Genomic DNA, 23,068 nt, shown 5'->3' with positions numbered 1-23,068 from the left:
TTAAAAGCACAACTTCCAATTCTAGAAGGTAATCTTAAAAGAGAATGAGGGGGATGGGATCTTTACTAGCTCTATTCATGCTGAACCTGCCAAGAGAAACTCTCTTTAGGTCAAAGTTGTCTCCTTGAGTGCATGGTCATTTTGATAAGAATAGTGCAAGGTAATGCAATCCCACTTTAAATTTAGAAGTTGTAAAGTTCACGCTACACTGAAAAGGCAGCAGTGAATGACATTTCCATGTTTACATTCGAGAAAAAAAATCAGGTGCCAAGTCTTGACCCAAGCAAATGGTTCAGCGTTCTACAGGCAGTTATGGTATGTGGACATAAGGGTGAAATAAAGGTGTGGGTCCCCCTGCCCTTTGATTCTTTCATTCCCCAGCTGTGTGACCATTATTCGTAGAGACCACGTGCAGCCTTAGCTGTGTCTTCTGTTTCTGGTTTAGACTCCTCACTTGGGAGGGCAAAGGACAAAACCTAGTTCCTGCCTTATAAGAGTCAATGGCACACCAGATGTGAGCGGTCCAGGGTCCAGGGAGCAGCCTGTCTGCAACCAGCAGTTCCTCTGGTTTCTAGGATAATAATTTAGTGAGTGGAAGAATTTACAATGGACCAGGAATTGGTTGGATGCCTATGATGTGCAAGGTCTAACAGTGAACACAGAAATGAGCCAAACATGATATCTTCCCTTTGGGACAATACTATCTAGTTACAAAATCACATAGGAATATCAATAATTAGAATATAGAGTAGAAAATGCAAGGGTCTATAGCAAAGGGGCAGAAAAAATAATATAGGTGCACAGAAGAAGGAGAGATTACTCTTAGCTCTGTGATGAGGAAAGCTTCATGGAAGAGGTGATATTGGAGTGAGGTCTTGGAATATGAGTAAATTTTGTACCTGCAGAGAAAGGGGTGAGTATGTTGGTAGAACAGTTTTAAATAGGACACAATAGTTTTACATAAAGGAGCAGAATGGGAAATAAGTCTAGGGAGGCGGGGTGCATGCTCTCCAATGGAGATCATAGGGCTTTGGATTCTGTACTCGCAGGTTTGAATTTTATCCTATAGACAAGAGGTGAGTGGGTTCCATCTTGGCTTCTTATTGGAATCACATGTTGAGTTTTTAAGTCGTAGATGTCTGATCAGGATCATCCCCAACATTTACAGGGCCTAGAGCAAGAGGATGAATGGAAGCCCACACTCTGTATGTCTAAATATTCAGAAGTTTTAAAGTAAGCGATACACAAGACCCAGTCCTTGTTTCCACCTGTGGTCTGCAGCCTGTCCCAAAGGACTGCTCTGGGCCTAGAAGCTAAAGAAGCCCTGTCGCCTGAGGGCCACCCTGCCACAGAGGCCTGAGTGGCCCAATGGACCTTCAGGAGGAGGACAGGCCAGAAACTAGACACAGCTGGGGACTCCTGGGCAGTGGCTTGACCTGCCCCTGTCAAGGATGGGATGATTCAGTAAAGCTCACAAGATTCCTGGGAAGGGCAGGTTCCCTCACCTCATGCCTCACTTTTCTGACCTGGGATTGCCAGGCAGCTCTAAGTACTGCCCAGAATTACACCTGCCCACTGCACCCATCTCCCAAGCAGAGGGAGGGTGGAAGTACTGTTGCTGAGGAACGCCGTCTGCCTACACATCCTCCAGCTATGGGGGATGGGGCATGGCTATGTTGAAACTAAAGCTTTTCTTTCTCTGGTTTCAAAGGGCAAAGGCTGGTCTTTTATCCCCCAGCCCAACCTCACCCCAAAGGACCAGAGTGTCCAATTCAGCTGCTCTATCCCTCTCCAACATTTTGTGTGTGCTCAATTGGTCATCAAACTTTAAAACATGAGGCTGGAGAGAAAAAAAAAGGGTTTGTCAGGCTTCCCTGGTGGCTCAGCGGTTGAGAATCTGCCTGCCAATGCAGGGGACACGGGTTCGAGCCCTGGTCTGGGAGGATCCCACATGCCGCCGAGCAGCTAGGCCCGTGAGCCACAACTGCTGAGTCTGCGTGTCTGGAGCCTGTGATCCGCAGCAAGAGAGGCCGCAACAGTGAGAGGCCCGCGCACCGCGATGAAGAGTGTCCCCCGCTCGCCACAACTAGAGAAAGCCCTCGCACAGAAACGAAGACCCAACACAGCCAAAAAGAAATGAATAAATAAATAAATAAATATTTTTAAAAAAAAGTGTTTGTCTCTCTGTGCCTGTGATGCTCGAGGCCTTCGAAAGCACATGATCCCTCTTGGCCTGGTCTAATAGTGAAGCCCTGTCTGAACCCAACCCCTGGCCCAGAATTTCTTGGGGGTGCATGTGACATTGAGGGGGGGCGGGTCTCAGGATCTGTGCTAACAAAGCTCCAGGGTGATTATATGCACGTGCAGCGTTAATAATCACTGCTAAAAATGGGGGAGGCATTTCTGTTTAGTTATTGTTTTTTAGCAGAGGAGAGATGCCAGGTGATTGGTATTTCAGAAAGTAAAGTGGAACAGAATGCAAGATGAATGGGATGGCGGTGAAGCAGTGGGAGAGCCGTATGGAGCCACCATATAGAGCAAACGAGATGAGGGCCTGGGGGGAGCAGAGGCCAAGGGCTGGGTGGTGGAGGAGGAGCTGGATTGGACAGGGCTATGGAGAGCACATCAAGTGCTGGCTGGTCAGAGGGAGACATGGAGTGGATGATGACTCTAAAGTTTCCAGCCTGGTATGAGATGAATTGTGTCCCCCAAACAGATACGTTGAAGTCCTCATTCCTGGTACCTGTGAGTGTGACCTTGTTTGGAAACGGGGTCTTTGCAGATGTTATCAAGATGATGTCATGGGGGTGGGCCCTAAACCAATATGGCTGGTGTCCTTATTAGAAGAGAAGAGGCACGCAGGGAGGACAGCCACGCGATGACAGTGGCAGAGACTGAAGAGACGCAGCTAACAAGCCAAGGGACCCCAAGGATTGCCGGCGTCACCAGAAGCCAGCAAAGAGGCAAGGAAGGACCCGCCTCCATAGGTTTCAGGGAGAGCTTGGCCCTGTCGACACCTTGGTTTTGAACTTCTAGCCTCCGGAACCAAGAGACAATACATTAGTGTGTTTGAGAGCATCCAGTTGGTGAGAGTTTGTTGCAGCAGTCTCAGGAAACAGCCCCATAAGCTGTAACAGCCGCCAATGGCGTTGGCTCTCTCTGAACCGGCCTATCAGCGAAGGCGAGCCTTTCTCATGACCAGCACCAGAACTGGGGACGTCCCCCCCGCAACATACACATCCCGCCCGCGAGAAACCGAGCCCCAGGTTCGGTATCCCTCTTCAGCAACTAGCTGTTTAAAAACAAACTATTAATTCGCTATGGGTTCCAGTGATCTACTGTTCCAAAAGGCATAAACAGAAGGTATTCATTTACTACAGGTTTCAATTGCCTACTATGTAAGAAGGCAGTTTCCAAAACTGAAATCAAAAGTTTTTATATTCAGTACTCCCATTCTCGTACTGACAAGATGCTAATTTGATTTTGAAGCTATTTTTGGTAGTATTTTAAGGTATTATCTTTAATCTACCGTAGTCAAAATTATTCAGAAAAACCTACAGGAGACTTCATCTCTACAAGGCACATTTTTCGGAGAGGAAATCGTTGCAGCAATGAACTGCCAAAGGGACAGCTGAAAAAAATGGGTCATGCATTCATCTCATTCTGGGACATGAGCTGCCTAGCGGTTCACTGCTCATTTTTGTCCTCTTCCCGTAAACAAACTGCGTTAACAGGTTACTTTAAAATAGCATACTAACCTCCCCAGTGAGTTACACAGGAAAGAATTCGGCGTTCGCTCCAGAGAACTCAAACAGTTGTTTGTTCTCAGAGCTCAGGTGTGGTAAAGTAGCTGTGGGCTAAAAATGCACGCTGGCTATCGGCCAGCAGGCTAGAACCCTCCCTCCGCTCCAGCTCTGATTTCTCACGTTGGCGTGCAACTCGTAGCTTGCTTAATGGAAGAAGAAAAAAGGACTTGATTTTCAATTTCAATTTAATTACACAATCTATAGTGCCTAGTGGGAAGGATTTTGGGGCAAGATTAACACTCACCAGTGCTCTATTTTACATGCCTTTCTGATAAAGAACACTATTGATTATCCAAAGTGAGTGTACAGAAATGTTTTTCAAGAGCCAGATTCTTTGGGTGGCAGAAGGGGAGGGCAGATCAAGAGGTACAAACTTCCAGTGATAAAGCAAATAAGTCCTGGGGCTGTAATGGACAGCATGGTGACTATAGTCCATCTTAGCATATTGCATATTTGAAAGTTACTAAGAGAGTAAATCTTAAAGGTCCTCATCACGAGGAAAACAAACGTTTTGTAACTTTGGATGGTGACAGACGGTAACTAGACTTACTATGGAGATCATTTCACAGTGTACAGAAATATGGAATCATTATGTTGATTCTAATATAATGTTATATGTCAATTATACCTCAATTTCAAAAAGAAATTAAAAAGGAAGGGACTTCATCTTGTAGCTCTTTGCCAGACTTTAGATAAATTAGAAGTGTAAGATGCCTCCTAGAGTTGTATCCCCGGCACATTTCTGAGAGTGGGGAGTGCCTCCCTACATGGAAGAAGAAAAGATAGAAATTCTACTGTAGAATTAGAAATACAGCTGGCAGACACTGATTGAGCCATACAACTATCTGATCTGAGAATGACTGTATAACTAATATACTTAAGACCCTTACCTCTCAAGCTAAAGTCCAAAGAATTTCGCTGTCTTACCGGGACTGGAAACCATTATGATTTTATCTGGCACCAAATCAATGTTTAAGATTATAAGTAAATATTTGGTGTTCTATTTTGGTGTCTACCTACTCTATTAGTTTAGCCAAGGGTAAAAAGAAGGAAAGTACAGGAAATGAAAATCTGCCCCAGAGGAGTGGTCTTTATTTCTTGACCAACTGCTTTACCTTGTTAACAAAGAAAACAGTTCTCTTTCTAAGGAAAGGCATTCCCTCTGTGACTTAAATAAATAAAAATGGTAGCAATAAACATTACTGGTTAACTGTTGCTCAGCCTTACCAAGCTACTTGAGTATATACAAATAGTTGAAATACAATGTTAAACAGACCAAGTTCAAAAGGCAAATAAACTCTTTGAAATGACTAATTGACTTCAACATTGCACAGGGGTGGCATTTTCAAGTATTAAGATGGCTGGTACAAAGAGTCAATACAGTACTTACAACTCTATTCAAAAGAAAAATGGTACCCGATAAGCCTTAAATTTTGCCTACTGAATTTGCAATATAGTATATTAGCCAAATGAATGAACCATTTTTTAAGCTCGATGAATTACAGGGCATCTGGCACAGATTAGGTAGAGCTAGAACTTACTTCGGTTGGAATGACAATGAGGACCAGAACTGGAATTTATTTTGAAGCCCATTAGGAGAAGATGTTGAAAAATGTACCCTTGACTGGTATAAATGTAGATGCACCATTCTTCCCCTTGGCAAGGGTGAGTTATAATTTAGGCCAGAGGAGAACAACAACAAAAGACTTGGAGATTCTGGTCTATGAATGAAAGCTGTGCATATTTTGCCATAGGCCAGCGTCTGCATTCCCTGGGTCTAGTGACACAGGCAGCACTGGGAGAAACTGCAGCTCAGCTGGCCCGTGGGAAGCGGGTGGGATGGTGCAAGACAGGCCAAACTTGGTTTGGATGTGTGGCTACATGTCTCAAACCCCTTAAACCGTTGTACAGAATGACTCCATCTACTGGTAAATATATAAAATTAATCAAAAAAGAATGGATAAGAAATAGTGAGGCAGGCAGGAAGACACTGGCTAAATGTGGGTAGAAATCAGAGACCAGAATGGAAAATCCACTTGTACGTTTCCACTGCTAAGGGTTTAGCTCTTAACTTGTCTGGGAGGGAATGACTGGGCGAATTAGAACTTGGGAAAATCACAGAGGAGAGTCACCTTAGTTAAGGGAGAAGCAGATAAAAGTATCTATTTGCAGCCATGATAGAATCAAAGAGAGATCATGATACGCTCCGAGGGATGCTTATGTCAGAACTGGCAGAGCCCACATCTCACTGTTTCCCACCCTTGGGGAGGATGGTGAGGAGGGATGGAATGAGGTGAGGGAGACAAGGAAAGTGTATGATCGTTTACAGAGGATCGGTTTATTTGTTCTCAGAACCCATAACACGCATATTGCTCATACCCAAGAACTAGCAATACCCTCCCTTCTAAATATTTACAAATAATTATTAATCTTTAAAGCAAAATTCTACATTACAGTTTATGAGAAGTGAGGAAATACCTGGTTGGTGATATGGTCCTGGATTTTTTCTCTGGTCACTGAAAGAGAGAGCAAAAAAGAAATTCAACATGAAAGTATGAAAAGGAATACAATACTGTACTAGTCTCGCTCTGTTCTCACGCAAAACTCCAAAAGAACTCTCCAAGCAAGAATGTGTATCACAATAGGGACATTTATAATCACTCCAATAATTGGGATGAAGAAAAAAGTCAAAACCGAAATAAACCACGTTAGGCAAAGATAACAGAAAATGGAGTGGAAATCCGGGAAGGGTGATACCAGAGAATGTACTAAACTTTGGCAGAGAAATGGTAAAGAGATGAAAGGACCAAAGAAAAATTTGAACCACAGCCAGTAAGTCAAAGGTTTACAAACAATGACAACCTGTTCAAGCATAATATTAACACTGAACTCAATGAACCTTGAGACCAGGCGAGGAGATTTAAAGTGGTGGATGGCAGAGGTGCAACTTTTCTCTGACCTATGAAGATGATAAAGACGTTCTTATGTCTTGGTACTGGCAAAGACTAAAGTACAAACCAACAGTCCTATGAATGGTATCTTGGTCAGGACAGAAACAAATCAGAGTAACATAACATATGAAAAGCAACACAGGGGTATAAATAATAAAGACTCTAAAATAATAAACATCAGTCATTGCAAAAGTAGCCTAAAAGTGATCAGTATCATGTGTCTTACATACAAGGAAAAAAGTCCTTAGGAATAATCAATAACCAACAAGCCATCAGGAAAGAGAGGAAAGAAGACATTTTGTGGCCCTGCAGTTATTTCGTGCTTGTGAACATCTTGGTGTGATATGTACACTTTATTAAATGTGCCCTTTTAAAATTTTAATTAGGATGATTGTGTAGTGACATGCATTTATAAGAAATAATACAGACAGATCCCCTGTACCCTTTACACCAGTAACATCTGGAAGATCTATAGTACAATAATATCACAACCAGGATATTGACATTGACATAGTTGAGATACAGAACATTTCCATCACCACAAGGGTCCCTCACGTTGCTCTTTTATAGTCACATCCATTGTCCTCCCACCTCCACCCTCTTCTTAACTCCTGACAACCACTAATCTGTTCTCCATTGCTATCATTTTGTCATTTCAAGAATGTTATGTAAATGGAATCATACATTTTATAACCTTTTGGGGTAGGATTTTCTCACTCACCATAAGTCTCTGGAGCGTCATCCAGGTTGCTATGTGCATTCCTGTGCGTTTCTACCTTTTTATTGCTAAGTAGTATTCCATGGTAAGGATATACCGAAGTTTGTTTAGTCATTCACCTGCTGAAGGACATCTGGCTAGTTTCTAGCTATTGTGAATAAGCTGTTATCAATAGGTATGTACAGGTTTTTATGTGAACATAAGTCTTCATTTCTCTGGGATAAATACCCAGGAGTGCAATTGCTGGGTTGTATGGTAGTTGCATGTTTAGTTGTTTAAGAAACTGTCAAAACTGTTTTCAAAAAAGATTTGTAATGAATAAGTGATATTTACCAGTCAGTTGAGCAACTAATAATAAGTATATCTGGAAATTTTACTAAGTGTTCAGTACTAGGTTAAGTGTTACATGGGATGCAGTAGAAGAATAAGGAGTCCAGAGAATGGAATGGCTCTGTTGAGTGGGATCTTAAATCTAGTCACTGTCACGAAATACCAGGGGCCAATCTTGGAGTTTCTAGATTATAAGAACCAATTTTCTTCATTTTTTTTTTAATGGTACTGCCCAATCGGACTCTCTTGGTACATTTTAATATTTAGATTTCCCTTGTCAGATAATATGCAGAGTGTTTAAAGAAGACTGTTTAATGGTCTGTGGGAAAAAAACTTGCCTTTTGAATTAAATCACCAGTATGTCCAAGAAGAGGGGGAAGAACATTCAGGAAGGAGAGAGCCAGTGGGTCCAAAGCACAGAAAGGAAGCCAGCATGGCTGGAGGAAAGTTAAGGGGAGGCCAGAGTGGTGTGAAATGAGGCAAGAAACATACAGCCATGGTCATGTAGACCGTTTGGGGGAGATTTATGATCTTCCCCAAAGTAGAGGGAAGTCAGTTATTAAGGGGGTGTAGCCCAGGATGTGAGTAGGGGCACTGGAATGCCTTGGTCAGACGTGCATTTTCAGAGGACCACTCAGGGCTGGTTGCTACCTGGGGAATAGGCTGGAGGTGACGTCAGGGGCAGCAGCAGCACAAAATCTTAGTTCTGTTTCCTTAGGAACCAAGGGAAATCTGAAGGAATTCAAGTGAAAAATAAGAGCCCAAACAATCAAATAATCATAACCTAATCACGCAGCAGCCCACTGGAGTCTAGAAAATGGAGTAGGTGACAACCTGGCATCTAATTTACAGCTCTGTCATTTACTAGATGCTTGATTCAGGGCCAGCTACTCAACGTTCTGGTCCTGTTTGGCCATCTATAACAAAGAGCTAACAGTATTTACCCCTCTCCAGATTTGTGAAGATTAAATAAGTATGAATTTTGCAGGCAAAGGGTGAGAGAAGGGCATTCCAGGGAGTTGGGACAGGAAGAGTAAAGTCTCAGAGGCAAGGAGAGGGTGTGTTTGGGTAAATTGTGAGACATTCTGAGTGGCTTATATAGTATAAGCATACATAGCACAGCAGGTGGGAAGGAAGGGGTGTGGGAAGAAGGTGAGACACCAGCTTTGGGAAAGATGACTTGAGAGGTGGGGTGGAGGATGGATTGATGGGGAAGAAGAGGACCCAAGAGCAGCTACGAATCTGCTCCTCAGAAAAATGCCAACACACAGAAAAATGGGACAATGCAGGAGGCCAGGAGACCTCTGCAGCCATGCACAGATTTGCAAGAATCTGCAGTTTCAAGTCTATTTTGAACAGCAGGCCCCAACACATGAAATAAAAATTTCTCAGATTCCAGCTCCTCTGGACCATTTTTCGTCCCTCACAACTAGACTCTCAGCTGTTCAGGCATTTCCCTAACTTAATGAATTGAAAGTATGAGTTCAATGTCTAATATATTTATTCTAAAAAATATGATCCCTTCAAGATGGCAGATACCTCCTGAATGCTGGATGTGCAAAGACGCACACAGCAGGGCACCCACCCTCAAGGTCAAGGTCAAGTGGGAGAGAGAGGTAAGTAGAGATAAGTGGCAACACTACATTTTAAGTGTTTTAACAGAGTTTTATGAATGACACCACGTGAGAACACAAATGAAGAGCAACCGGTGTGGCTGATCTTGGGGAACAAATAGGCTTCCGGGACAAATATTGTCAACAACCACTCTTATCCTCCCTTTTGGCTTATGCAGAAATATCTCACGAACCGCCAAGGACCACCCATTTTTTAAAAATATTTATTTATTGATTTATTTGGCTGCTTTGGGTCTTAGTTGCAGCACGCGGGATCTTCTTTGTGGCATGTGGGATCTTTCATTGTGGTAGGCGGGCTCTTTGTTGTGGCACACGGGCTTCTCTAGTTGTGGCACATGGGCTTCACTCTAGTTGTGGTCTGTGGGCTCTAGAGCACGTGGGCTCAGTAGTTGCGGCATGCGGGATCTTAGTTCCCCGACCAGGGATTGAACCTGCGTCCCCTGCATTGGAAGATGGATTCTTAACCACCGGACCACCAGGGAAGTCCCAAGAACCACACTTCTTATTGATTTTTTTATTGGCCTTTTACTCAATGGAGTTTAAGAATGTCTTCTGGATATAGGCATGTTTGAACAAATTCTTAGAGAGAGGATGAATACAAGAGCTTAAAAAAATAAAGATGAGATAGGACCTATCCTTGGGATGTAGGAATCAGAATAATGAGCAGGTGGAACTTGAATCAGATCTTCAGAAATGGCTGCAATTTGGAAGGCACCATGAGAATGACAGCTCTGACTAGAGGAGAGGGTCTTGGGAGAAATACTGTTGCCCAGGGTGACCTGGAAACAAGTCAATTGCCTTATGTTTGCAACAGTATCTGGGGGCAATGATGGTTTCTTCAGCAGAGGTGGAATATGAAGGAAAACTAAACTGGTGAATACATTGGACAGAGTAGGGAGAGCAATTGGAGAATACATAGGGGGCTTTGGTGGGTGGGTAAACTAGGTGATGGATTGGGGCCTAGACCAGGGAGGTCGAAACGGGAAGGAAGAGAGAGAGAGAGAGAGAGAGAGCGAGGAAAATCAAAGGAGTGCATGGAAGAAATGTTTGAGAGAAATTGGTAACAAATGGATAAGGGGAATAAAGATTGGAAAGAGTCATATCTGGCTTATTTAGTCACTTAATCAACAAATATCTGATCAGCTACCATATGTCACATATGGATACTAAGCTCTGGGGATTCAACTGTGACCAACACAGGCCTGGTCCCTGGCTGGACCCAAAGAGCTTGCTGGCTTGGTTCCCTGCTTTTCTGACATTGTCTACTTCTGGACTATAGCCTACTTTTAGCCTTATCCATTCTGTAGCGATGCTCAAGCTGTTTTGAAAGTACCACATGTGAAATCTTAAGACAAGGAAACGGAGGTGAGGTTACGAATCTCTTCCTCTTTCTTGGAGTGCAAATATGCCCATTGTATTTCTGTGTATTTCGTACGGTAATTGGATATTCTACAGCTGCCAGATTCTGGAATATTGCATCCCCCCTCCTCTCCATTAAAGGGTATTTTAGGAAGGAACATGACAATCTGGGGAAGAGGACCAACGTGGTGATCTGTAACAGGGCAGATCAGGCAATTTGGTGAACTAGGGCCCTGTCTTTATCTTGCAAAAGAGCACAGAACTGTAAACATTGCTTATGCAAAGGCTCAGGGACCAGGAATAGTCCAAGGGAGCCAAAGACGGGAGCAGGGGAGAGGTTTCAGAGCAGTCCATGGGCAGGAGGGACTCTGTCTTCAGAATCTATCTACAAGTTATGCCCGTCTCTTTAGAGACACTGCCTTGTTGCAGCCCATCAACAGCTCTCCCCTGGATGGTGACATCAGCCTTTTGCTGGTCCCTGCTTCCACACTTGCTCTCCCTAAACTCCTTACTACATCCTATTTGCCTTGCCCCATCTGCTTCTTGCCCATCTTTCCAACCTCGCATTGATTTCCATTCCCTCTCCCTTTCCACCCTTCAATCACTTTGGTCTTATGTGAATTTCTGGTCCTTTTGACCTCTGGTTCTTTGTGCATGCTGCTCTCTTTCCAATTTGACAGGCCTAGCTCGTTCAAATTTTCAGGTTTCAGTTTAATATTAAGACTGTAGGGGCTCTTCTCTGGTCACCCCATCTTCTCTTGTGATTCTTGATCTCAGCCCTTCGTTTATTTCTTTCCCAGCACTTACCACAACTTGCGATTGTTTTCTCGTTTGTATGTTCGCTTGCTTCTGTGCTCGTTTCTTCTTCTATAGTGTGAGCTCCCTGAGGTCAGGGACCCTGCCTATCTTGTTTTGGTTTTTTTTAATTTTGTCTTTTTAAAATTTTGCTATTTTCTGATTTGAGACTACAGTACATAATCCTTAAAGTTTTCAAGTAAAAATTCTGGCAATAACATTTTATTAACAAGACAAGATCTCTTATGAGGAAACCACGTTTAAAAATAGGACAAGAAAAAGTAATAACCATTTTTATGAGGTGGCTGATTTTAATATAAGTGTAAGAGCACTAAAGAAAAGATTTAATTTTCTATATCTTATAGCAGTGGTTACTAACACTTAAAGAATGTGGGTCCCTTTAAAATATCAATAAAAATTAAAATATGACAATTGCTTATACTTTTGTTATTTATTAAAGATGTTTTATAAAGTGTCTATAAATTCAACACTGCACAAAAAAGGAATCTGTGCCTTTTTTAAAAATCTATTTTCTTCTTCTATGTTTTATTTTTTTAAACTGATTTTTTTTAACAACTTTATTGGAGTATAATTGCTTTACAATGTTGTGTTAGTTTCTGCTGTATAACAAAGTGAATCAGCTATACGTATATACGTATATCCCCATATCCCCTCCCTCTTGTGTTTCCCTCCCACCCTCCCTATCCCACCCTTCTAGGTGGTCACAAAGCACGGAGCTGATCTCCCTGTGCGATGCAGCTGCTTCCCACTAGCTATCTATTTTACATTTGGTAGTGTATATATGTCCATGCTACTCTCTCACTTCGTCCCAGCTTACCCTTCCCGCTCCCTGTGTCCTCAAGTCCATTCTTTATGTCTGCATCTTTATTCCTGTCCTGCCCCTAGGGTCTTCAGAATCTTTTTTTTTTCTTTAGATTCCATACACATGTGTTAAAAATGGTATTTGTTTTTCTCTTTCTGACTTACTTCACTCTGTAAGACAGACTATAGGTCCATCCACCTCGCTACAAATAACTCAATTTCGTTTTTTTATGGCTGAGTAATATTCCATTGTATATATTTGCCACATCTTCTTTATCCATTCATCTGTTGATGGACACTTAGGTTGCTTCCATGTCCTGGCTATTGTAAATAGAGCTGCGATGAACACTGTGGTCCATGACAGTTTTTGAATTATGGTTTTCTCAGGGTATATGCCCAGTAGTGGGAGTGCTGGGTCATATGGTAGTTCTATTAAATTGATTTTTGTTGGAGTATAGTTGATCCACCTTTTTTATTGTTGTATCCAGGGCCCAGTGCTGGCACACTCTAGGTGTTCTGTACAAATTTATGGAATGACTGACAGTATTTTCGGTCTGGGGCAGCTTGTACCAGTTCCCATATTTTAAGGGCAGCTGCTTCTGGCTCTTGCTCCCTAGTGAAAGGAAAGGTTCAGTGGTTAAAACTCACTAGATGGATCACATGAAGGCCTGAAGTTGACTACTGATAAATTCTGACCCATACCAAATACTTTGTTTTGTGATGGCAGCCATTTTTGTATTAGTTCCCAATGGATTTTCAAGGATTTTAAAGTATCCTAGTAATAGTGATTATGTCTAATGTCCTTTTCCCCTCCTATTTTATACAACATCTGTAGTAGCCTAGTTCTGTATCACAAACATAATAAGTGTTCAAAATTGTGGAAATTGAAGTGAAAGACTGAGAGTTAATTCTAGATAACTTACAAAACACCATTTTTATACTTCTCCTGAAGGTTAACAATATTTTAATTGTCCTTTTAGTTTGAATTTACCCAAATTTCCACCATTTTCTTTCACTAAACTGCTATTTACTAAAATAGGGCTTCTTAGCATAGTTACAGTGAAGATTCAAGCTTCTGTTACTTGAATTGTGGGGTTTGCAGAATTAGGGGCCTTGGGTGGTGCAGTATTGGGGTAGACTTGACCTGAGTGCCCCAGTTACAGGTAGGAACCCAACACACAAACTTGGGCTGTGTCTTGGGATGGTAAGACAGACACGTCGGATACAGTTTCCCTGGCAAAAGGTCACAGTGAGTCCAGGATTTGTGGTTTCTGTCCAAATAAGGAAGAGGTAGGTGATTTTAGGTGATGTAAGTGGCAGGGAACATAGCCATGTTTTAAAGGGACTTAGGGACCAGTTCATGAACAACTCAGGTAACAAGGTAGAAGCCATGTTGGGGACTGAAGGGTAAGGCAAGGGCTGATTTAGAAGGTAACAGGGTTGGATTCCAGTTCCTAAGGTCAGAAAGTCTGTTGAGGATCATGGGGAGTCGAGCCAGATGGACCACTTCTGTGAGATACAGCAACTTAAATATGAGAAAAATGGTCTCCTCCCTTGAGCTATTAAAACCCTAATAAATTAAAATATATAATTATATAATTATTTTGTGGCTCTGGTGGTTATGACTGCAGCTAATGATAATGTTTTCTCTTGCTCACGGATAGTCTCAGCCTGGTGGAGATGTAAATGTTCCCTGGCTGAGACAAGAAAAAAGGAGGGAATCCCACTTAAGGAAAACCTAAGTCATTCCTCAATTTATTCAAATCATATTGGAGAAAGAGGAATGGAATTTAGGGGATAAATTGTAACTGCATAAGCCATTGCTAATAAAAGATTAAGAAGTATGTGGTTTAGCATCTTTTAATTATTTTTTCTAGCCTCTTGAATATACCATGTTTGAAATCTCTGGTTGGATCAACATTATTTTGCTCAGAGGCTTGTGGACTTTGCATACTGATTCTTTCCTGTTTCCAAGTACATTTGCTTTTAGGCTATTTTTATTCACTTTAAAGGAATTTTAATAACTTTCTGTTGACAGCATGGACAGCTGGTCTTGAGAATTAAAGAAGATTCACTTGCTGACTGAGGAAGGAAGTGACATCAATGAGCTTCTAAAGTCAGCCCAGAGGGGGAAATTGGCTTGTGAGAGAGTAGCCTTTCATGGCACTGTCTTTATCGAGTGATGCCTTGAGATGCAAATTGACGTATCAATCAAACCTGTGGTGCCTACCTTCAACCAACTGAGTGCAAAGTGAAGGAACAATGCCCTGCAACACTAAGGAGGAAAAGGATGAGGCGGGTAGGAACCTAGGGACTAAGTGAATTATGGGAGCTCGTGATGCCCTCTCTGGGCTGATTCTTCACTCTCTGTCAAGCCTCAGTTTCTTTGTCTAGAAAATGAGTTTGATGTAAACTGTTGGCTGAAGTCAGTCCATTTCTGTGACAGATGGCTAATAAGACCATGTACTAATAAATATAGTGGAGACATGTTATCTCACGACTTTGTCCCAAAGAGCGCTCTCAATACTTTTTTATCTCCCGCTGAGAGTTAGAAAGAGGGATCTTTAAGTGTCATTTGTAGCTACTACCTCGACTCCTTGATATTTCTAAAATTGGCATTCATTGTTTATAACTCTACTGCAGAAAAAGTCAGGCACCAAATGTGGACTTTAAGTAATAATGACCATACTAATAGCAACTATCATTGTCGTAATAACGAATGACTTAATTCTTCACCACCGTCAGAGACTTTGCCTCTGGAGGTGCAGTATCCATTGTTCAAAGGTAACTGTGGTGCAAGTGGAGTGCGTGTGTATATGTGGGCTGCATCATGTGAGTGTACGTGTATGTGTGTATACACACACAACTGGGCAAAAATGAGGCAGAAAAGTACCTGGATACGTTTTATGGTTATGAGCTGAAAAATTAAAATTGCTGATTTTTAATTTCTTAGCTCATTTTACAAAGTGTTTGAGGGATGGCTCAATAACAGTTAAATAATCTGAGTTTGAGTTAATCTAGAGTCAAAAGGGGTTTTATTCAGCTCGTTGATAGATGCAATAATGTTGACTTCTTTTCCTTGTCAATAAACATATTTGGGTATTCAATTAAATTTTCAAAGTTTATGAGCTTACATATGTAACTTGAACCACTCAAAAGATATTGGTTAAGTAAAGAAAAGAGCGATGAGCTCTCAACAGCCATAGTCTTCATGTTAAAGGATTTTCAGATTATCCCCAAGCAAAACTCACTCATCTAATCCTACAGCAATATTTTAATGAGCATCTATTCTGGACCTTATGCTTGGTGTTCTGGAAGTACAGAAGTAAAGGAAGCAAGATGAGCACCCCCCAAAAATAACAACATTAAGTCATGGAGCTGTAAGAGATTTACTAGTAAACTGCGTAGGTAGTCAGATCAAAAGGTATTTAAATCTTGATATAGTAGAAATGGTGATGGGTTCACTTTCAGACTCTTCTAGTCTTGGCTTTGCCACTATTAAGCTGTATGACATTTAGCAAATAACTTCACTCCTGTAGTCCTTGCTTTATCCTCAGTACCTAATGACAATGTTGCAAATACAGATGGTCTCTAAGTTTGTTTAGTTTAAGTTCTTTGGCCATGAAAAGAATCAGGGAGATTGAAAATTTCCATAGAAGTGGCACAAATAAAAAAGAGGTCGTGTTTGGTGGGGGATCCCGAGGATGCTTCATGGAAGAGATAGCATTTGATCTGGGTAGTTATATTAATAAAAATAGATTGGAGAAAAGGTATTTCACCTGAAAGGAAAAGCATGAGCGAAAGCGCAGAACCAGGAAATGCATGGGGTGTGTACGAGGAGTAGTAAATAATTCTGCTTGACTTCAGTGAAGTCTGTATATTAGCGAGGTGTGTCATGGACCAGTACCGTGGAGAGTCCTAAATACTTTAGGAGAGATTTTGACATTTATTTGGTAAGGGAGCTCTAAAACATTTTTGAGCCAGAGAGTGATGGAAACTGTTTGAAGAAGATGAATCGAACAGTGCTATGGTTTGAGCATGAGAGGTGCTGGTACGGAGATGGTATAATGTGGGTGAATGAGAGATACACTGTGTGAGTAGAATGGGACTTCATTCAGATGGGGGCTGGGGTGGCAGGGCAGGTGGTGGAAAGAAGGGAACTAAAGATGATCAAGATCTTGAGTTTGGTTGTTTGGGAGAAGACGTTCTTAATGCAAAGATGGAGACAAGGAAATAGGGCCAGTTTAAAGAAGTAAATTTGGCGAGTAATGGTGGAGGTGGAATGGTTAGCTCCTTTCAACATTTGTTAGGTTTAGAATACCAGAAAGACATCCTGGAGGAGGGCAGTAAGTGAGATCAGGAAAGAGGTCTGTATCAGGCAACCTTCTGCAGAGAGATGCCCAGGGAAGCTACAGAATGCAAGACTCTTTTTAAAGTATATACAGAGAAATAATGACCAAATTAGAACTTTGGGAAACAGGTTTTTTTAATTTATGTTCAATGATGCCTCTTTAGGTAATGGAATGCAGATTTTACATCGTCTGTGGTGAACAAGAGATGCTGTCTCTAAGCTATTACAAGGATTTACTATCAGGAACTAGCAAGTTAGAAGTTTGGTTTCAGAGCTTAAGTTCTCTCTGGTCCTGGATTTGAGTCAAAGGCTTTGATTCTGACACCAATTCCGTTGGTGTGTTTTTCCTTTAACACACTAAATAATTAACTGAATTCTTCACAGATACGGACTGGCTGTCCACAAATTTAACTCACTTCTGACACCTACCTGCCTTGAGATAGAGTCAGATCCTACAGGCTAAGGGTCAGTCCTAGATGCCTGCACACAATGCCCTGCCCCTCGACACACACGTGCACGTGCACACACACACACCACACTTCAGATGCCAGCTGCAAGTCCAGCTTGTCCTCTGGGCTTCTGACCTACTGGCTATAGATCAGAGGTCCTCATGACCCTTTCCTTGCGTTTGATTAATTTGCTAGAGTGGGGCTCACAACTCAAAGAAACATTTTACTTACTAGATCACCGGTTTGTTACAGAAGGATATAACTCAGGAACAGCCAATGGAAGAGATGCATAGGGCGAGGTATGGGGGAGGCACGTAGAGCTTCCATGCCCTCTCTGGGGGTACCATTCTCCCTAAACCTCCACTCCTTCACCAAGCGGGAAGCTTTCTGAACCCCAACCCTTTGGGTTTTTCTGGAGGTTTCAGTACACAGGCATGGTTGATTTAATCATTGGTCATTGGTGACTGACGTCAATCTCCAGCCCCTCTCCCCTCCCTGGAGGTCAGGGGTGGGATTGAAAGTTCCAATCCTCTAATCACACTGTTGGTTCTCTTGGCAACCAGCCTCCACCCTTAGGTGGGCTCCAAAAGTCACCTTATTAAGATAAAAAAAGACACCTTTATCACGCTCATCATTTAGGAAATTCCAAGGGTTTTTGTAGCTCTGGGCCAGAAACTGGGACAAAGACCAAATATTATAGATCTATTTCTTACTGTAAATCACAATATCATCAAGGCAAATCGCAAGTTCTAGTAAAAGAAATTTAGGCCGATTTCCTTATTTATAAACCGAAGCTTATGAAAGTGTGGAACTTTCCTAAGGACACCAACCACACAGATTTTAGCAATGGTCAAGAGTGGAGGCTAAGCATTCAGAATGTCTGGGCTTGATTCTCAGCTTCTCTCCTTTCTGTCTGGGTGGCCTTGGGCAAATAACAACCTCTGTGAGTTTTCTCATCTGTAAAATAAGGATAACAAGTATATTATAGGATCATTTTTGGTAATTCAACGAGTTAGCACAATACCTGGCATCCGTAATGACTCGTATGACAGGAGGCTCCAGCTAAGGATAATAAAACCAGATTGTTTACAACCCAGATGGAAGCTGTTCTTCAATGTGGTTAAGAAGAGTAACAACAACTTTCAAGACAGCCAAGTATCCTATTCTGGAATAACCAGGGAGTGTGGGAGAAAACCAGGGATAATATGTATTTTCAGGGTCAAAAAAATGAAAAAGAAATTTAGTCCAATTTAAATGATTAACAAGTAGTCAAACATTTAAGAACTTTAGCTTAGCCAATTAATAAAAATGAAAATGCTTGGAATCCTATTTTCACCTTAAGGCATAAACGCACAGGCATATATCCAAGTCCTGCTCTTGGCTTCTAGTCCCCAGCCTGCCACACGGAGGCACAGGACAACGAAGCCTGCAGCTTCCCCTCCAGTGCCGGAGGGGTAGAGGAACCAGCTGACACAAAGGACTTCCCTCGAGAACTGGGGGAGTCAGTGCCTCTAGTGAACTAATTCTCATTCTCCTGTAACACATGCTTTGAGAAGAAGAATGTGTGCAATTTCCTGGGCTGGTCACCTTTTGCTGCTTTTTAGGGTGAACTACAATACAGCACCTGACAAAGACTCTCTCCTCCATCAGACTTTAGTCAGTTTCCTTTGACCTTGACTTTGACCCCTGTCCAGTCTTCTGCCAGCCTTGCCCAGTCTTAGCAAGAATCCTGCTAAGAGTAAGAGTCCCTCCACACTTGATCTGTGATCAGGTTTCTCATCCCCCACCTTTGATGTGTGAGTCTTTGGTCAGCCTTTAGCAAGAATTCTGTTAGGTCAGTTTTGCAAGAATCCTCCTACCCTTTAAGGTCCCCTCTTAGTCATTTTCCATCCACTGACTCCACACTGCTCATTGGCTGTAAGTCCCCACTTGTCCTTGTATTTGAGCCCATCTCTCTCCTCTGTTACATACCCCTATTGTGACAGTCCTGAATAAAGTCTTCTTTACCATTTTAACGTGTTGGAAATTTTTTCTTTAACACACCTAACATTTTATCATTAAATTCATTTCTTTCTTTTATATCCATTATGCTGTGAAAAATGACTGAGTTTTATTAATTCTTTATTAAGTTTGCAGATCCCATGTACCCTCAACCTCTAATTATTCCTGGTGATGTCTTAAAGCCTTAGTATTCAATCAGGGAAACTGTAAATGACACAATCGCTCAGTTCCAGACCCTGGACTTCACAATGTCATTTACAGTAGGGTCCACAGTCTTATTAAAAGTAAGGTCCTCTGCCCCACCCACCTTTGGAAGTAGCAGGAAATACTAGCTTATTTTTGAAAAATCAAATTATTTTTGAAATGGATTCTCCTTTTCCTTTCAAATTCATGCAAGATATTTTTAAAAAACACTGAATTGGGATAGCTGATTTTTTAAGGGTAATTTTTAGAGTATTAGTGACTACAGACAGTATATATGGATGTTTTTTCAATTACCTCATTTCCATACATCAACGCTTACCCACTCAAGGCTAGAACTAGCTAAAAGGATTGCTAACGGGCTGTAGTTGTTAGTCAATCTCCCAGCTCTTTGTACATGATGTAAACATACCTCCAGAGAGATTGTTTGGATTGAGTAGGTTACAGTTCTGTGGAGAGAAGTGAAGGCTGTGCCTTTGTCAGTGGTCCCTCTGTATGATCAGTGGGTCACGCCTTGGCATGGGGACAGCCTGTGGTTCAGGCGGCAGAGACCGAATGTAAACAGAGAGCTCTTGGTAGCTCCATGTAACATCATTTTTCCCAGTATCAATAAACCAGACATTTTCCTGGACAATACCCACAGGAGAGGACAGACTGGTGATATTTTACATTTTGGTATATTTTTTGGCATTTGGGGGAATTTTGCCATGTTTGCTTATACATTTCAGAGGTTCTAAGTATATTCTAATCACCCCTCCCTGCCCAAGGTAAGGGGTGAGGGGTGAAGGGGAGTGGGGAGGGTGGTAGAGTAGAATAGGGAGGTCTCATAAAATCAATTCTGTGGTGGGAAAAGGTAGAGATAAAGATGAACATGATCTATGGTTGTATCATATCAAATTCTTCTTTCCTCAGATACTTATTTATTTTACATCATTAAAATTAATTAGGAGGAAATCATTGAAGAGTCACTTGAATTATAATTGATTCCTAGCTTCTTACTTTTTGTGAAAAAAGATTTTTGGTTTTTAAAGCTCACCATTTTTTTCACTTAGCAGGCAAATGTGTTACTTATTCTGTTTCACAGTGGTGACAGAATCATTTTCTTTTGGTTTATTTTTCCCCTTCCATTTGGAAAATGTATATCTCTGATTAAATTTGGTAGTCCCCATAAAAGTAATAATTTAAGTAAGTAACTTAAGCTCATGAATCCATAAACCATTTTAGACACTAATTGTTATACAATTCTCTTTATTTTAAAATCTCCCATTCTTCTTTTTTTCCTTGAAAGAATAGAGAGCATAAACCTTTAGAGTTTTATGGTAAAGGCAAATAATACTAATTCTACTAGAGTGCTATACTGAGTGCTAACATTACTATAATTCTTCTTACATTTAAGCACACCCAAGTGGCATAAATAAGAATTTAAGATGCTGATTTATCTCTCTTACTGTTTTGTGCATTCCATCCTTCTCTGTTAACGAAGTTAAGGTCAATAATATTTTGGTAGTTTGAATCACCAATCACAATCTTACACAACTGGAAAATCCTTTCTCCTTGACTTTGATTAAATTCACTACTTATAGTAAATTTTTTTTTCTTCCATTAGAAAATATTTGCATAATAACATGATGCTGGTTCTTGGCTCCAATAGCTGGATTAGGATATGTTTCTTCTGTAACAACCCTGACTCTGGGAAGGGTCCATTTCATTATTTACCTTTATGGTTTATATTCCAAGAACAAAAAGCATCACAGAGTAATTATAAGCCTAACATCCAGCAGATTTATTGTTAGTAGTAATATTGGCATTATATTTTGAAACTTTTTAAAGTATATTGTAAGAAAAAGAAAATAAGTAAGTATACTAATAGTATTAGGAACTCAAGTTTTCAGTGTAAGAAAAAAGAGAAGGGACAAAGGCAGAGGAATTCTAAATTTCAATGGAAAACATATAAAGGAATCATTTAGGAAAAACCACCTTTTTTTGCCGTACGTGGGCCTCTCACCCGTTGCAGAGCACAGACTCCGGGCGCGCAGGCTCAGCGGCCATGGCTTACGGGCCCAGCCGCTCCGTGGCATGTGGGATCTTCCCGGACCAGGGCACGAACCTGTGTCCCCTGCATCGGCAGGCGGACTCTCAACCACTGCACCACCAGGGAAGCCCCAAGAAAAACTAACTTTTTCGCAGTAATGAACACACCCAATACCCAGGTCTTAGTTTCTATGTGCTATTCCTCATTAAAAGGAACCAGTGCTCCTTAGAGAAGCTGATTCCAGGGCTAGGGCAGAGAAAAAATATCTTTTTGCTAGCAATCCAAAGAAGTACTCAAAACTAATGAGGTCATACCAAAGAGACTCAGGAACTAGCTTAATCAGGTTTTCACTGTCCGCATTAGGAAAAATGCACACCAAAAAGAAGAATGATTAGAATTGATTGTAATAGATTTCATAGATAAAAATCAGCGAGTTCCTAGTGATCTTCCAGCCCAAGGAAGCAAAAAAAGAGAAAGCAAAAAAAGGGAAAGTTTCTTTATTAAATAATGTCATCTAATAAATGTAGAGGAAGTGACAGAATTAAGAAAAAATATTAAAAATCTCCAATGTCATAACTGATTCAGGCGGGAATTGCTAACAGATTCTCAAGCAGAATATTACTACCATGCAAAATATTATTCCATGGATCTCTCAGTAATTGAGAAGGAAAAATGTACTTTTAATATAGAGAAATCTGTTGTCCACACTTCGAGCAAAGTGATCAAACTTGGCAGCACTACTAGTGGAAAAGTGACAACACAATATGAAGTATCAGTGCCAAAAAATGTCCAACCTGGTTTCTGGACTGTCAGTTTACTGAGGAAAGGAACAATTTAAACTAAGCTATGAGGAATGCTCAGAATGTAGGCCATCCTAGAGACAACTGACCTGGACTCCTAAACAATTTAATGTCATGGGGAAAAAAAGGCTAGGATACTATTCTAGATTACAAAAGAATAAAGAAACATAGAAACCAATGTCTGAACATCCATCAGCTCCTTGTTCCGGAAGGAAGTAGTTGTAGAAGACATTCTTGGGATAATTGGAGACATTTGAATATGGACTTGGTATCAGAAGACATTACAGAATTATTGTTAATTTTCTTAGGTATGAAGATGGTATTGTTATGCAGGAGAACGCCCTCATTCTTAGGCAATATGTGCTGAAGTATTTAGGGTGAGGTGTTATGATGTCTGTAACTTCCTCTTAAATGTGTATGTACATATACACAGAGTGGGGGGCAGTAAATGAGGCAAAATGGCAAAATGTAGACAACTGGTGAATTTTGATGACAGCTATTTACATGCTCATTGTACTATACTTTCAGCTTTTCTGAAAGGTTTGAAAATTTTCATAATACATAGTTGAGGTAAAAAAGAAGAAGGCAGCAACTGAATTCAGTGCTAAGGATGGCAGAGATAAGATCTGAAAAGTTCATTTTTTGACCAGCAGTGAGTAAGAATAGTTTCTAAAGAATGGTGGGAGCTGAGGCCAAATGTCAGTTACTTTGGAGGTGAGAAAATGGAAACAGGAAGCAAGGACTCCGCATATGAGAAATCTGAATGAAAATGAAAGGCAAAAGATTGAGTTAATGTAGAAGTATTAATGAAACCAAAGG

General features: G+C 41.2%; 1 protein-coding gene across 2 annotated transcripts in view; it reads right to left on the bottom strand.

The window, feature by feature from the left end:
- CHST9 (carbohydrate sulfotransferase 9) overlaps positions 1-23,068 on the bottom strand; it is a 198,753-nt gene that overhangs the window by 12,087 nt on the left and 163,598 nt on the right. The window contains exon 5 of one of the 2 annotated variants that reach the window (XM_029232135.1): positions 6,285-6,315. In XM_029232135.1, the coding sequence (XP_029087968.1) occupies positions 6,285-6,315 (31 nt within the window). Of the gene's footprint in view, positions 1-6,284; positions 6,323-23,068 lie in introns of both variants that reach the window. The other variant, XM_029232143.1, reaches the window with a different exon arrangement.

This window comes from Monodon monoceros, unplaced genomic scaffold, assembly GCF_005190385.1.
Source record: "Monodon monoceros isolate NGI ecotype Baffin Bay Population unplaced genomic scaffold, NGI_Narwhal_1 Super_Scaffold_1, whole genome shotgun sequence".
NCBI lineage: Eukaryota > Metazoa > Chordata > Mammalia > Artiodactyla > Monodontidae > Monodon > Monodon monoceros.
This window is presented reverse-complemented; position numbering and strand designations above follow the sequence as displayed.